At 39.5% G+C, this 17265-nt stretch overlaps 1 protein-coding gene across 2 annotated transcripts; it reads left to right on the forward strand.

The window, feature by feature from the left end:
• The first annotated feature begins 1018 nt into the window (after positions 1-1018).
• cul5b (cullin 5b) lies at positions 1019-14365 on the forward strand. Of its 2 annotated transcripts, none has more exons than XM_084373815.1 (19): positions 1019-1102; positions 4168-4277; positions 4395-4494; positions 4612-4788; positions 4910-5051; positions 6088-6233; positions 8267-8347; positions 9403-9541; positions 10433-10563; positions 10713-10820; positions 10926-10990; positions 11089-11221; positions 11426-11557; positions 11672-11795; positions 12006-12181; positions 12348-12509; positions 12661-12779; positions 12930-13053; positions 13238-14365. In XM_084373815.1, exons 1-19 carry the CDS (start codon positions 1079-1081, stop codon positions 13430-13432), a joined length of 2388 nt encoding a protein of 795 aa, XP_084229941.1. In that variant the 5' UTR covers positions 1019-1078; the 3' UTR covers positions 13433-14365. The 2 variants fall into 2 exon arrangements, with proteins under 2 accessions (XP_084229941.1, XP_084229942.1); XM_084373816.1 differs by having other exon boundaries at positions 9403-9496.
• Positions 14366-17265: the final 2900 nt, after the last annotated feature.

Below are 17265 nucleotides of genomic sequence, written 5' to 3' on the forward strand. Positions count from 1 at the left end.
AAAAGTGGAAATACCAGAGTCCAAAATAAGTCCTGCATTCACAATGTTTTACTTGCTTCTAAAAGTACAGAAGTACTATGAGCAAAATGTACTACTCAAAGTGTCAAAAGTACGTACTCATAATGCAGAGTGGTGTCATTCAAAGAACTTCGTTCACTGTGTATTTTGTGTCTTATTTTGGCAAATAAGTTACGTGTAGGGAGGTGGAGAAAGCCTGTAACCATAAAAAAAAATTATAAAAAGAACAATTACTATCAACTACTCAATTACTAGCAAAGAGGGAACCAGATGAAGATGTTATTATATGTGTATTATTAACACAATATCAATATTTCCATTTTTTAATATCGTAATATTGTGAATATCATGAAATTGCGACACCCCTATCATATTATATTATATTATATTATATTATATTATATTATATTATATTATATTATATTATATTATATATCTTTATGCTTTCACCACAAACAAATACATTTGATTGAGTATTGTAGTCTGCATCAATGTGGAACTAATTTAAAATACTTTATATACTAGGCTACTGGATAATTTAATAGTGTATCACTGCATCAGAAGTATAAAGTAAAATAAAATATTCCAGTGAAGTACAAGTACCTCCAATTTGTATTTCAGTACAGTTGCTGAGCAAATGTCTATGTCTGTTTGAATAATGTGGGAGAACATTTAGAAATAAAGATATTAGCCTAATAAGAAATAAATATTAATTAAATGAGTGTGTACAAGACCATAGTGAGACAATGAAAAAAAACCCTCAACTGTAAGCTACATGATATCAAAAATAAAAGAAAGTGACATTTTAAATTAAATTCTGTACTAAATAAGTGATGATAATTAAATGTGTATTCAGTAGACTGAAGGTTTAAAGTTAATTCAGAAAAAGGAAATAAACAAAACAAAAACAGTAGCTTTATCTACTAAATACTTGTATTATTAATGTATTTACTGTGTACAATCACCTCAAACACTGCTGACAGTCTGTGATGTGATAAGGTTAATCTTCATCCTCCGTCTAGTTCACGCGAGATTTCACGAGAGGATAAGTTGAGGGAACATGGCGACGTCTAATTTGCTAAAGGTAGGACCCACTTCAATTCAATTATTTCTATTTAACGCTGGCTAAACTGCTTGTCACTTTGTCAGTGTGAAGTTAGCGCTTAGCTCCGACCTTAACGAACAGCACCCAGCGGCCGAACTCGACCGTGCTGTCAGCGTTGACTTCAGCTGGGAGCTGTTAAGTTACATCTGGCTAACATTAGCTACTTATCAGTGATTTAGCTGGCTAAATAGACAAGCTACAACACAGCTAAATATGAAGGAAAGAGGCAGATACGAGGGAGACGGAGAAACACAGGGACGCGTAACGTGTCCGGGATACATCGTTAGCTTAACCTGCACTAAAATATGACTACTATCTGTGTGTGCGCTGGCTACAAATCTCATATCATCTGTCAGTCAGTGAAACAGGAATCTGCAGCTGACCAGCCCCTTGAAATACATGCTAAAGGCTGCCAGAAGCAACTGTCGTAGTAGTTTCTGTGCATTGAGTGAACGTTAATCCTCACCTGCTGTCTTGCTAATCAAGCTTAGCTTGACAAGAAGCTATAGCACTGTGTTTGATTCAGTCATACTTCATATCGTCAAGCAGAGGGACAGGGGAGCTTTCATAGCTAGCAGACAAGAGCTCACAGAAATATGGCATTGCAGTCACAATACAAGACTTTTGCAAGGAGAAATAAAACCTGTGTGTGTATGCATCTAATATGATGTTAGCTCATGCATTGATTGCAATCCCATCTCTGTTTTGTTCTGTTCCTGTACAATACCAACATGATGACAATCTCACACTCTTCAAAAATCCTGTCACCTTCATGTACTCAGGCAGAACATGATTTAATATGCCAGTTTTGTATGTTTTGGAGCAATCATGTATACTTTACACAAAAACCTGCTGACACAAATTCAGCAAACACCCAGTGCATTAAAGGGGAACTGGTTACTAATCTTGGGTAACACCTCTCAGCCTGTGAAGCAATTGTACCAAGGAAGGCATGGGACGATATGAAAATGTAGTGTTACCATTATCCTGTTCAGCATAATTGCGATTCATGATATTGTGCTAAAATATATTGGAATCACTTTAACCTTACATTTTGTCTGGAAACATATTTTGATTGTATCACAGAGAGGAAACACATGTTTTTAAAGTGAAAAACAATCATCAAAGTAAATCATGAAGTCTTCCTGCTCAAATAAATGATAAATACATGGTGGTACCCTCATCTCCCTGTCTTTCCTTAGTTTTGAATCCGTAGTGTTTACACACATCCGATTTAACTTGTTTTTGTGGGGATACAATTTGCAAGCTGTGCCTGCAGACATAGTGACAGGCTTAGATAATTCAAAATAAATAAGGAAACTAATGTAGGACTGTAAGTCAGCGAACTAGACAGGTTTTTCAAGTCGTTCATGTGAGAATACCCTTATCCCAACAATGAAAATTCACCACAATCTGTGTTTATCGCAATCTGCTATAAAAAATGTTTTTGTCCCATCCAGAGTTGACACACACATTAAACCCTTAAATTCAGCAGACATCCAGTGCTTTTAAATGGGAAGTAGTTACTTATCTTGGATAATAACACTCAGCTTGTGAAGATATTTTCACTATAATGTAGGGCTGCATCTACTGATTATTTACATTGTTGAATAATCTATAGATTATTTTCTCCATCACTGGACAGACCACAATATTCAGTTTACTGTCATAGAGGAGGAAAGAAACCAGAAAAATAATATCAAAATAGTTGACAACTGACTGAATAAGAACTTAACCAGAGTGCTTTGGGGTTACCACAGCTTGGATTAGGAAACTACATGTACATAACGTAAATCAAACTGCTGATGTCGAGTATGAAAGACCTGTGCTGAGTTCCAGTTTCATACTATGGTATATGATACGTATAGAGTACAGGATGTACTATACTTACATGTATATGTACACACTGTTTCTTAGGTTCATACAGTACATGTTACATACTGACATCATAGCTGCCTCACATTTTGTATATAGTTTAGTTTATTTTGTATATATCATAGTTACATCCCGTCTCTTGATCACTACCATTCTGTACATGAGTTTGTCTTTATTTATCTGGACATGCGTTTCAATAGTGTTTGCAGTATCTGGTTGGATGTTTTGTTGTACTGATACTGTTTGTAATGACATAGAGCTGAAACAATCAGTCAATTAATTGATTTGTAGATCAAAAGAGTATTAACCGCCAACTATTGTAAGATAATCGATTATCTTTTTTAATGTCAAACAGTTGTTGGTTCGAGCTTCTTAAATGTGAGGATTTGCTCTTTTTTTTTGTAATTTCTGATAGTAAATGAAGAGTCTTTGGGTTTTGAACTGTTGGTTGGACAGAAAACGTCACTTTGGGTTCTTGGAAATTGCGATGTGCATTTTTCACTTTGTTTTAGACCTGAACAGTTAATCAAGTAATCGTGAAATAATTGCTGATTGATCAAAAAAGGAAGAAATCATTAGTTTCAGCCCTACTATTCATTTTGTCCATATTTACATTCTCCCATATCATAGCTGCTTTATATTTTGTATTACATTTTGTATATTGTTTAGTTTATTTCACAGTTACATCTCTTCTCTTGGTTACTTCCCCATTGGTCAATTATTCATTCTGTTCATTAGTTTATCTTTATTCATCAATATATTCTTAGAATTTAATCTGCAGGACACAAAAAGTAGAAGTGATGATGTGTCGTCAGAATCGCACGTAAACAGCACATCAGGCATGGAGGGTCTAATGAACAGATTCTGTTGGTCGGCTGATTTTATTGGAAATGTTGTGTTTTGGGGCTCGGCCAGCATGTCTCAGCCTCTGCTGCATCATTTTTGATCTTTTCTGTTTTTATGAGGCCCCCAAATCTTTCTGAAAGTCCAGCACTGAATCACTGGAGTAACAAGTGTAAATTCGTACAGAATAAATATAAATTTGTAATGTCAAATTGTAACTAAGCGTAATATTTTATTGCTTCGGTGTTGTTTATGTTTTGATCCTTATGAAGGTAAAAAATCTTGATCAGTTTGAATCATGAACTTTACTTCTTGTCCGCTTCCAGAACAAAGGCTCCCTTCAATTTGAGGATAAATGGGACCTGATGCGTCCCATAGTGCTGAAGCTGCTTCGGCAGGAGTCCGTCACCAAACAACAGTGGTTTGACCTCTTCTCGTAAGTTTACTTTAATAGATGGGCTTTCACTTTTGACACCAATATCGAAGGCAAACAGGAAAAAGGTGAAGAAAGATAATTCTGTCAACATTGTTTCTCCTCTTTTTTTTCCCACAGAGACGTCCATGCTGTATGCCTGTGGGATGACAAAGGTCCAGCTAAGATCCACCAGGCCCTCAAAGAGGACATCCTAGATTTCATTAAACAAGCACAAGCAGTAAGACGAGGACCAGAATGAGATTTTTGTTTCAGCATCTTTGACATTATTTTACAAAGCAGACAAGAAACTGATGCTGTCACCATCTCCATCATGAACTTTGTTCTTTGTTCTCAGCGGGTGCTAAGTCACCAGGATGACACGGCGTTGCTGAAGGCCTACATAGTGGAGTGGAGGAAGTTCTTCACACAGTGCGACATTCTGCCTAAGCCTTTCTGTCAGCTGGAGATCACTCTGATGGGCAAACAGGGAAGCAACAAGAAGTCCAACGTGGAGGACAGCATCGTCCGCAAGGTGAGGACGAGCAGGAGTGGAGAAACTACGAAACCCAAATAATCATGTTGTCTCATTATTGTGAGTAAAACTACATTCTGATTATTTGTCCCTGTCTCTGTTCTCACTGTGGTGACCTCAGCTGATGCTGGACACATGGAACGAGTCCATCTTCTCTAACATTAAGAACAGGCTACAGGACAGTGCCATGAAGCTCGTCCACGCTGAGAGGCTGGGAGAGGCCTTCGACTCCCAGCTGGTCATCGGAGTGCGAGAGTCCTACGGTGAGAAACACAGTAACACAGGTCGTCTTACTGTTCACATATCTGCACTCTACAAAGTCTTGCAGGACCATGAGTGTATTCTGTGATCACATTCATGAGGGATTATTTCTAGCTGAACCAAAATCTTTTCGGTTACAAGATTCATTTTTGGTTGAATACATTTTAATTATCTTTATCAGAGTAGCCTCCAACGGACTGTACTGACATGTGGCATTTAAGATATGTGGCTCTAAAAATATAAAAGTCATCATGTATAAAATGATCACTGCAGTCGTCGTTAAATTCCCAATTTTTATCATTACCTGAAAAATGGCTCTAGCTCTTGCAGTCTTCTCCTCCACCATAGTCCTTCCAGCTAGCGTAAATGCTGTGATGTTTATTAGTAGGAAGTGAAGGACATTTAATTAATAACATTTTGTGTCCTTCATCCGAAAAGTACTTTCACAAGATGGCCGACCTTGTGGCTGAGTGATTTGAGAAGCACTCCATGTAATCGAAAAACAGCCCAACCTTTGTTGCGTGTCATCCCCCTTTCTCCACATCTCCTCTCTCTTTCTCTGCCATCACTATCAATCCGGCAAACGCATTTAACAAGGAACTAGTTACCTTGGCAGCAAACATGGCAGTGGTACCAAGATTACTTTTACTTCTACGGTAAGATCTCAATAACAATAAACAGTGTTTATACATACTGTTAGTATTTTTGTTGACGCAGTGTGCACAGGCGTCGTTGTAGTGGCACAATAAAAATGTTGCTTAAAAATAGGGTTGTCACGATTCTCTGGATTTAACATTCGATTTGAATTTTAACAACTTGACTTTATCCTTGTGGCTTTTTGCAGGTTAAGATTAGGCAAGTTCAAATCATGTTCACCATAAATAAAGATTCCCGAGATAGAGAAGATAGACATTCAGTTTGTTACAAAATTTGTATTGATTAAAATCTGTCCTGAGTGAACGCTCTTCCCAAACAAATCAATAAAAGATCTCTGAAAAATAATGGTGTGTGTTTTTTTTTCTTTTTCTGTCTGAGCAGTGAACCTGTGCTCCAACCCTGACGACAAGCTGCAGATCTACAGGGACAACTTTGAGAAGGCGTATATGGACTCGACTGAGAGGTTCTACAGAACACAGGCACCCGCCTACCTTCAGCAGAACGGAGTCCAGAACTACATGAAATATGTGAGTATGAGTCGAGGATGTAGTAAAGGACATGGAAACCAAAGTTAGAACAGTTTTGGTTATTTCTCACAAGAGATTTCTGTATTTTTTTCTTCTGAGTGTTTGAAGTAGACGGCAACTAACAAATATTATTGATTAATCTGCAGTTTATTTTAAAGATAATAAGTTTTTATTTTAATAATAAGTTTCCAAAACCCAAACATTCTTCATCTACTGTCATGATTTAAGAAGCTGGAACCAACAAATGTTTGAAATGATTAACTGATTATCAAAATAGTTGATTAGTTTTCTTTTGATCGACTAATCGTTGCAGCTCTAGTTTGAAGTTGACAGGTCTCAGTTGGAAAACATAAACGCAACATAAAAGTTGTGGGTTGTTTAGTCGCTGTCAAACATAATCTGATAACAGGAATATTGAGTATTTAACTCCTGATAAATACAGTAATAAGATGTTTTGATATCGATTATTGCTTATTTAGTCGTGGCTGACAGGAACATGTGCTCCTAATCCAAGTTTTCAGGAGCGCTAAGAAGTAGAGCTGCAACGATTAATCAATTAGTTTATTTGAGATTTTATTATTTTATTTGAGTGTTGTTGGCAAAACAAGACATTTGAGAATGTCATTTTGGGAAACACTGGTCATCACTTTTCACCATTTTCAGGAGTTTTGCAGACCGAACATTTAATTGATTAATCGAAAAAACACTTGACATTGAAAAAAGTCATTAGTTGCAGCCCTACTTTCCAATTTTGATCGGACAAACAGGATCAAACTCTGACCACATAAGGAGTCACTTTATGTTGTTTATGATGCTCAGAATGTGTCACTGTTCTACAGCTGCTCCGTTTCTAATGATTATGTGTATTAATGCTTTTTGGGCCACTGTGCGTCAACTACAACTGACAACCAGAGGGTAGAGTCTTGAGCCAATGCTAAGCTCATCATTCATGGACCTGAAACTGACATTTTAAGAGGCATAATAGCAGGAAATGTGAGGAATATCTTACTTTAAACATGTTATTTGATTGATGTTGTTTTCAAGACAATTTCTGTTGCAAAAATGGGGGAAAACAATGACGTCAAGTTGAGATTAAAACACATTTTTAATAATTGTTTAGTGCTAGTCAGTTGATAACATGGAAGGTCTGAAGTGCTGAGATCACAACAATTTCTGCTCTGTGTAATCACTCCGATCCAAGCACTCTGGAGTTTGTATTCGCTGCTCCCAGCATGCTCTCTGCTCACACTGAAAGAAAACAACCCAAAGATCTCCTCATAACAAAGATAATAGCTGCTGTCCTGCAGTCTGATTTCACAACATGAAGCAGAAACTTCAGACTTCTATCGAGGCTCCTGTTGCCTGTTCTGATGATGTTGGCAATAAACCAGTTGGATGAATCAAAAGAGAAAACAGTCAGACAGCCAGCGTGAACCGCTGATCTCATGCCCGTCTTCTTCACACTGTCTCTCTTACTCAAACAGAACTGAAGCATTTTGTCAGATAACGCGCAGCAAGGGCCAGAAATGTTCAGTCCCAGTCACAGTTTGATCAAACTTTATTACTTTATGCGAGTCAGTAAAACTTCAAAGAGGGCTCAGCTCCTCCAGAGACCTTCTTCTGGAGGACTTTTCCACAGTAAAACCATCAAAATAATCCTAAAAACAGATTATTCTTCAGATGAAATTGGAAAATGTCCTTCTTCGAGGAGGCATCCTGGCCTGATTGTTGGCAGAGGATCAGTTTCATGCATATTTCTGTGAGTCCAAACACTGTGGGTGTTGGGATCACAATGTTTTGACATCCTTTTAGGTTCATCTTCAGCCTTAAAAATGTCAGCGCCATCGACACTGAGAGGTTTCAAATCTCCTGAACTACTTACTCTGAGCATTTGCCTGTCTTCTGAAGTTTGATCCACAGCCGAAACAAATACTGTATATTGTGAATGTAATGCTTTTCGAGATGCTGTTGAGTGTTTCATGTGAAAAAATGTGATAAATATATGTGTATGTATTGGTGTGCACTTTCACCAGGCTGATTCAAAGCTGAGGGAAGAGGAGAAACGTGCACTGAGATATCTGGAGACGAGACGTGACTGTAACTCTGTTCAAGCTGTGAGTATTACACACATGTATAATGTAGTATTTTGTTGGTATATCAAATTATTATACTGCAATACCAGTAATCATACTGTTTGATATTCTGCTTTCATATTAATCTCACATACATTAAACAATTCTACAGTTAAGTTAGTAGTAAAACAGCTTTGGAGTCAGTGTTGTCCACTATTTTTCACACCGTGGTGCAGCTCCGTTGTTTTCTTTTGCAGTTTTATAAATTTAACACATCAGTTGCTTCACCTCCCACATTTATGGTATGTTATTTATCACCTCCGCCAAGGAGCTTATGTTTTGTTCCGTCCCTGTTTGATGGTTGATTGGTTTCGTCAGCAGGATTACTCCACATATTGTGTTGTATTTATGCTATTTCACACCATTTTACACATATTTCCACACATAACAGAAATGTTTACATACATTTGTTTGTACTTAAATAGCAACTTGTATGTATTTCTTTTATATAAAAAGAAAAGTTTAACATTTAGTGAAATATTTATTTCTTGCCTACTGTTTGATTAGAAGACAGATATCAGTCTCATGTCTGTACAGTGGAATACATTATGTTTTGTTTGTTTAATCTGTACACAAACTGTAAAAAGACATTTTAATTTATGATTTTAGAGGGAGTAACTTGCGGGAACTATTTGTTGGTGAACACTAAACAGTCAAGCGTAGTGACAGTACGCAGCTCCCTGTATTGTAGTCATGTTGAGGTTGCCAGGTTTGATACGTTGAGATGTTGTGATGTGATCATGTCTTTACAGACAGAACAAAACCTGTGCTCACAGCCTGTATCTGACAACCTGAGCTGTAGCAGGAGATGAATGGATAAACAGTTGTTCATCAGGAAATAGTTACAACATTGTTGTTTTTGACATTTCTGTTTGTGAACAGCTCAAACAAATCAGACTTGAGATTGATATCGATCTTCTCATCTCACTCCTGAAACAAGAAAACAGAACACATTTCCCGAAGTGTTGTATTTTTTGATGCTCTACACATACCTCATGTGTGTCTCTGTATTGTTTTCCCTCTGTTTATCTTCCCAGTTAATGGAGTGCTGCGTCAATGCACTGGTTACATCTTTCAAGGAGACCATCTTAGCCGAGTGTCCAGGCATGATCAAACGAAATGAGACAGAGAGTGAGTACGGCAGGACCGCTCCCACCAAAGGCTCAGCCAGCTCAGGTTTGCACCAGGAAATAGCCCTGACCAAACCTTCTTGTCCAGCTTCTGAACGCCTGTACAACATCCGTGTGTGCTGTCACCTCTCCTCTTGAATCAGTGTGTGATGATACAGTTAGGACAGTTGGGGAATATCCTCGCTTAACAGGACGTAAATCCACTTATAAGAAGAAAGGCACTCCTCATCCAGTCATCCAGTGATGGTTGTCTCTGCATCCATGAGTGCATTACAACAGTTTAAAATTGAGAGGTCATCAAAATCCACTCAGACGTCCTAAAATGAACTTCTGTAATGTGGATGATTAAAATGTAAGATACAATAATACATTATATTAGGAGATGATTAGATTTTATATATATTGAAGAGCTTTTTTTTTCTATAATTGAGACGTCTGCTCGGTATCTGGTCTGCTTAAACCACCCATCATTACTTTTTAATACATCTATGTGTGTGTGTGTGTGTGTGTGTGTGTGTGTGTGTGTGTGTGTGTGTGTGTGTGTGTGTGTGTGTGTGTGTGTGTGTGTGGGCACGCGCTCTTGCGGTTTGATTGAACAAATGGATAAATGGCGTCCACAGTAATGGATTTTAAAGTAGCCCATCTTCTGCTAGCTCCCAAACAGAAGCTTATTATTCAATATCTGAGGTCAAATCAGAATACCGAGTTACTCTGCATCAGCTAATGATTATCTTCTTTATTTAGTATCTTTTGGTTCCATTTAATCTGTGAAATATTAAAACGATGAACATTACTTTCATGTGGCACCAGAATCAGCTTGTTTTTGCACTTTTCGTGTCTTTTTTAGGTTTGATTACAGTGACCACTACTTTACTGTGAACTGAATCTCATAATTTACACAATAAAAGTGATAATGTTGTTTTTCTATCCATCACAGAGCTCCATCTGATGTTCTCTCTCATGGACAAAGTGCCCAGCGGCATCGAGCCAATGCTGAAGGACCTGGAGGAGCATATCATGAGCGCTGGCCTGGCTGATATGGTGGCCTCAGCGGAGACGATCACCTCTGTGAGTGTATACTGATCAGAGTGGGGGTGTTAACGGTCAAGTCGTCCTGATGTCAATGAATAATTCCATTTTATTAAGTCTTACTTTCAGGGGTTTCTGACAACCTTGTTCTCACCAAAGTTAGTTGCATCATCTGTTCTTTGTTGCAGGACTCAGAGAAATATGTGGAGCAGCTGCTCACCTTGTTTAACCGCTTCAGTCGACTGGTGAAAGAAGCCTTTCAGGACGACCCGCGCTTCCTGACAGCGAGAGACAAAGTGAGCTCAAATTTTCCTAACATGTCCTTTAACAACACGCTGTCATTGTAGGAAACCTGACAGAAGACGTTCTTAAACTGACTGACGTCCTGTTTTTCTTTACAGGCGTATAAAGCTGTTGTGAACGACGCCACTATATTTAAATTAGAACTTCCCCTGAAACAGAAAGGGTGAGAGATGCTTCCTGTGTGAAATCCAGTTTTTTACTTTAAAATGATAAAGGCAGTAAATGTCTGACTGCGTTATTTTTCCTCACCTGTGTCTACAGGGTCGGTCTGAAAACTCAACCAGAGTCTAAGTGTCCAGAGCTGCTGGCCAACTACTGTGACATGCTCCTGAGGAAGACCCCGCTGAGCAAGAAGCTCACGTCTGAGGAGATCGAGGCCAAGCTGAAAGAAGTGGTGAGTTTACGCAGAGTTAAATCTTTTCAAAAGAACAATACTCAGAGTTGAACAGTGTGTGTCGATCTTGTTCAGTACACAAAAACTAAAGGAAGATTTCTTCAGAAAAAAGTCCAGAAAAAACCTGCTGCACTTGAAGCAGACAAAAAAGCCTAACTTGACTTTTAATGTAGGCGTTGGTGATCTTCTGTGTACTTTCTGCAGCTGTTAGTGCTGAAGTACGTCCAGAACAAAGACGTGTTCATGCGCTACCACAAAGCCCACCTGACCCGCCGACTCATCCTGGACATCTCTGCAGACAGCGAGATAGAGGAGAACATGGTGGAATGGCTCAGGGTAATTCAGCTGTCCTCAATTTCTACTGATGCGAAAAGTTGTTTTTATTTTGCATTACAGATAGTTTTTCTTCACATCTAAACTGTCTTCCTGTGATGTCATGTTTCCTGACAGGAAGTAGGGATGCCAGCTGATTATGTCAACAAGCTGGCCAGGATGTTCCAGGACATCAAGGTGTCGGAGGACCTCAACCAGTCGTTCAAAGAAATGCATAAACACAACAAGCTCGCGTTACCAGGTGAGAAGAAGATGTTAACCCCACTCACACACTTCATATATACGGAGCAGACGTTACAGCCTGCACATGTGAGCAGCTGGAACCAGTAAATATTTTTTACTGAATAAATGACTTGACAGGGATTTGTTGACAAAACATGACATGAACTAAAGACATGCTAACTGTTGGTGTCAGTCAGTGACTAAGACGTTTTTGTGTGTTCCTCTGCAGCCGACTCAGTCAACATAAAGATCCTGAATGCTGGAGCGTGGTCGAGGAGCAGCGAGAAGGTTTTTGTCTCTCTCCCCACAGAGCTGGAAGATTTGATACCAGAGGTAGAAGACTTCTATAAGAAGAACCACAGCGGCAGGAAGCTTCACTGGCACCACCTCATGTCCAACGGCATAGTGAGTTTAACAGATCTGTACAGAGAAACACACTATCATGCTACACATAACTTGGAAAGATATACGAGTGGCTTCACATGCCTGTCAGTCTTTCATTGTTGTGAATTTTTAGTGAGTAGCTTGTTGTAGCTGTGGAATGGGACCCAACAAACTGTCACTTCTCCAGATAACCTTTAAGAACGAAGTGGGCCAATATGACCTGGAGGTGACCACCTTCCAGCTGGCAGTGCTGTTTGCCTGGAACCAGAGGCCCAGAGAGAGGATCAGCTTTGAAAACCTCAAGTTAGCCACTGAGCTGCCGGACGCCGAGCTGCGACGCACTCTCTGGGTAAATTTTTCGTGAATCAGAGATGTAGTCATTGCAGTGCTGTTAGTTTTGAGTTTGATATTTGAGGTACCTTGTTCTTTATCAGATTCATTAATCTAATTATTTTTTCGCTGCTTCCCTCTGAATCATTAATCATTCCTCACTCTCCCAGTCCCTGGTGGCGTTTCCCAAACTCAAGCGGCAGGTGTTGTCGTACGACCCGGTGGTGTCTTCACCCAAAGACTTCGCAGAGGGAACACTATTCTACGTCAACCAGGAGTTTTCTCTCATGTAAGGAAACATGCTACGAGTTGAATGAGAAGATAGCCTGGCTCACAAATTTTCACTTTAACACTTTATTTTTGTGTATATTGAAAAGAAACTGTAGACCTCTACTGTGCATTGACTCATTGTTTGTGTTTTTTTTAATGAATTTTACAGAAAAAACTCCAAGGTTCAGAAAAGGGGGAAGATCAACCTGATTGGTCGGCTGCAGCTCACCACAGAGCGAATGAGAGAGGAGGAGAACGAGGGCATCGTCCAGCTCAGGATACTGAGAACACAGGTATGGAAAGGAGCTCGCAGCAGGCCGGTGAAGATGCCGCTGGTTATGTAACACCACCTGCTGTGAATAAACGGTTTCACCTTCCATCTCCCATCATGGAGCTTCAGCTGACACCTGTGGCGATGTTTGTCCGACCCATCCGTCTTACGTGTTTTCACACTGTTCTGTTTCTCATGTTTCCCAGGAGGCCATCATCCAGATCATGAAGATGAGGAAGCGCATCAACAACGCCCAGCTGCAGACGGAGCTGGTGGAGATCCTAAAGAACATGTTTTTACCACAGAAGAAGATGATCAAGGAGCAGATCGAATGGCTGATAGATCATAAGTACATAAAGCGAGATGAGACCGATATTAACACCTTCATCTACATGGCATAGCACGGCACGTCGGGACGACTCGTGTTGACTTTCAGTGGATCAGGCCTGATGGACACTAGGATACTTCCAGGCTCCCCGTCCTCTATTTAAAAAAGAAAAAATCCAATCTTGTGCAGGGAGGCATGAATCTAAGACTGAGACCTACCTATTTAAAAAAATAAGTGGAACTTCCTGCCTTAAAGTTGTACAAAGAAAAAAAAAGTTGCAGTGGGAGTCTTCACCAAGTGGTTATACCTGTTTTTAGTTGAAGGGGGGTTTACGTGCTGTCCAGATGACAGATGTCCAGATGTTTTTGATGCCATGGTGGTCGTCTGGGCAGCTACTACAACTACGCTCCTGCTCAATGATGCTTGTGCGAGTCTAAAAGGCATGCTGACAGGAAAAAGCTGAGGAACTTTGGACTGCAGATATTTCAGATCCAGTTTTAATCCACGTCAAACCCCAGACCATCTGAACCTCTTCACTGCTGCTTTAACCAGCTAGCTGGATTGTCGCGGGGGCCCCGAAGCTGTCGTGACTCTCTGCAGTCATAGTTAAAGTGATCAAACACTTAATCCGGACATTCAGTTTGTATAAAGAGCCAGATAAGCACTTCACAGTTTGCAGGACTGAACCAGACAGAAACTCCAAACCCCGTCAAGCCTCTGTCCCTGGGTAAAAAAGGAGAATGTGAGGGGAAAGAAAATTAGCATATTGCTATAATCCAGAATCCATTTCCCTCTATCAGATGTACCCAGGGACAGAGGTGAGGTTGGAGTGTGACGGGAGCTCAGATCACGTCTGTGACAGCTCTCTTTTCTGCAGGAAGCCTGGGGGAAGAGGCTGAGGTCAGTATTACACATGGTAAATACTACAATTCAAAGGTATAGGAGAGTGTACCATGAGATGTGAATAATGAAATGATTAAATAAACAGCACCTTATTATAAAACAACACGCAGGCCTGTCATTCATTCTAGCTCTGGAAAACAATTCCCCAGAGTCTGTCTTTTTGTTTTTGTTTGTCTGCATATAAATGAAATGATTAACGTTTATTAAAGTACTGATGAAAGTATTAAAGTTTTACAGCTGTATACTGGATGCTGCCGGAAAGTAGGAGAGTCACGTTTCTAATAAATAAGTTATGTAGAATGATATTGCTGCATTGAAGCCATTTCCCATTCTTACTGAACAGTTTGCAGTTTTGCAATATCACACTTCTTTTTTTCCCAACAAGAAGACAGGAAACGGGGGAAGACCGCTAACTGGCAGCAAATTGTTGCTTTACAGCATTTTTATGGAAGCTGATGTTTTATGTGCACCTAGCCTTGATTTAAAAAAAAAAATCATAATGATGAGATAAAGTCATGATTATGAGTTAAACAGTAGAAATTATAAGATAAAAAGCTGAAATGTTGACCATTTTATCTCTTAACAAATCCTGGATTGAGATAAAAGTCGTGATTAAAGTCGAAGAATACAACAGTGTAGAAAATGAACAATCTGCTGTGTAGCGATCAACAGCTTGGAGTTTGTAGGAGGCATACTGTTGAGAGAAAATTGAACTGTTCAGATGTAGTCCACCGGTCCTGAGAGAGGCGATCCTGCAGAGAAACATTTGCAGTCTTCTTGTTTTGGTCACTTACCAAAGCTTGTGAGGGCTGAAACGAAGATCAGTCAGTAAATCAAGAGCTCATTGTGGCCCAGAGAAAGTCTATAAACCCACTGAAAGTCTGTGCAGTGAGGACGCCAAACACATGTAGCTGATCATGGGGGGCCTTTTACATTATTGTGAACGGTCAGCTCGGCCCTTCTCCCTCTTGCACAATTCTGTTCCTCATCCCATTAATTAAATGAACGGCTATTTCCAGCAGCAGGTGGTTCAGAGGTGAACGGTAACCACATTAGCTGTTACCCTCAGAGACTAAGAGCGCCGTCAGTGAAGTATTCAACCATCTTGACTTCTTCTGTGGTGCTATTTCTAATGGTGGGAATGTACTTTATACATCATAAATGTACTAAATTATTAATGCCCCTACCTGTTTACCCCAAGATGAATATAAAGACTCACATGAAGAATTTTTTTCATAATTCTCCCCTATAAAAATTTGGGGCCTCATTTGTAAAATGGATTTACAATCCATTTTGAGCTTAAGTATCAATTGAGCAGAAAACCCTCCTAACTAGAAGACAATTTGAGAAGATTGCTAAAGTAGATGGGATCCATCCTCTGGGTAACTTGAATATTTATTCCAAATCTCATGTAAATCCATATGGTAGCTGTCCAGATCTCATGCATATTTGAAAATGTCAACCTAAAGTTAACCTCCTGACTAGAAGAAAAGTGAGAAGATCACTCCAGTTATTAGGATAGATCCTCTGGAGACCTTGAATATCTGTACCAAATCACCTGGCAAGCCATCTGGTAGTGTTTCAAATGTCACTCAAATCTTCAATTCAAGCCTGGAAAAGCCAGAAGATCATTAACATTAAAAGGGTTCATCATCTGGGAACCAGGAATGTCTGTTCAAAATGTCATGGCAATCCATGTGGTGGTTGTCCAGATTTCAAGCAAAATTTGAAAATGGCAACCTAATGGTGACCCGCTGACTAGCAGAACCAGTAGGGTTCATCCTCTGTGTACCATGAATGTCCACAAAATTGTGTGCCAATTTATCTACTACATTGACATACAGTATATAACTGAATAGGGGAAACTTTTGCACTAGAGAGTGACAGGAAGAAAGAAAGTCAGAAGATTACTGGTGGATTAGCATTAGGTTTTATCCTCTTGAGACTGTGAATATCTGCATTAAATTCATGGCTATCCATGCAGTGGTTGTCCAGATCTCACTCAAAACCTCAACTTAGACTTCCTGACAAGAAGAAAAGTGAGAAGACCCTCAAGTCAATAGGGTTCATCCTCTGAGGACCATGAATATCTGCATAAAGTTTTGTGCCAATTCATCTTCAGGAGACCTTGAATATCTGTACTGGATCTCGTGGCAATCTACGTTTGATTAGTGGCCACATATCACTCAAAACCAAAATGATTCAACCTCATGGTCAGGTCCTGACTAGAGGATGAGTCAAAAGATCACCAGAGTTAGGAGGATTCATCCTCTGAGGACCACGATTGTCTATATGAACTTTTGTGCCAATTCTTTTGCTTCCTTAAGATATTTCACTGAATAAGAGACAACTTTGAGCTGATGGTGGTTTTAAACAAAGAATCAGGAGATTACTGATAGATTAGCGTTAGCATTAGGATTAGGATTCATCCTTTGGAGATCTTGAATATCTGTACCCGATCTCGTGGCAGTTCATGCGGCTGTTGAACAGATATCACTCTAAACTGAAAATTTCAACCTCAGGAAAAGTGGGGAGACCATTAGAGTCATTAGTTTAGCATTAGATTAGGATTAGTGTTAGCTTTAGGCTTTATCTTCAGGCAACCTTGAATATTATGACAGTCCATAGGGAAGTTGTCCAGATCTCACTAAAACCTCGCTGAAACTTAAATTATATTGAAGAAACAATGATGTATCGTCTGTTGTCACCATGACAGTTTAAGATTTAGGGCTCCTACCTCACTAATCCTGGAGTTACATCGCCATGCTCCACCCACAGAGCTGTAGAGAAGCAGTGCATCTTTATTAAAGATAATAGTTTATTCATGTGTTAAATGATCCTCCTCTTCATGGAGACAGGAGGGACATTATTGGTGGCTGACCAGTAGATGGCACCAAAGAAATGCTTTGAAGTGTAAGTGTTCAATAAAACTGATTTCTCTTCCTCTCACTGTCTCTGATATTTTTCTTTTTTATGCAACATAGAAGAAATTTGCCTCGCTGT

Source organism: Pagrus pagrus (genome assembly GCF_965226575.1).
Source record: "Pagrus pagrus genome assembly, chromosome: 14".
Classification (NCBI taxonomy): Eukaryota; Metazoa; Chordata; class Actinopteri; order Spariformes; family Sparidae; genus Pagrus; species Pagrus pagrus.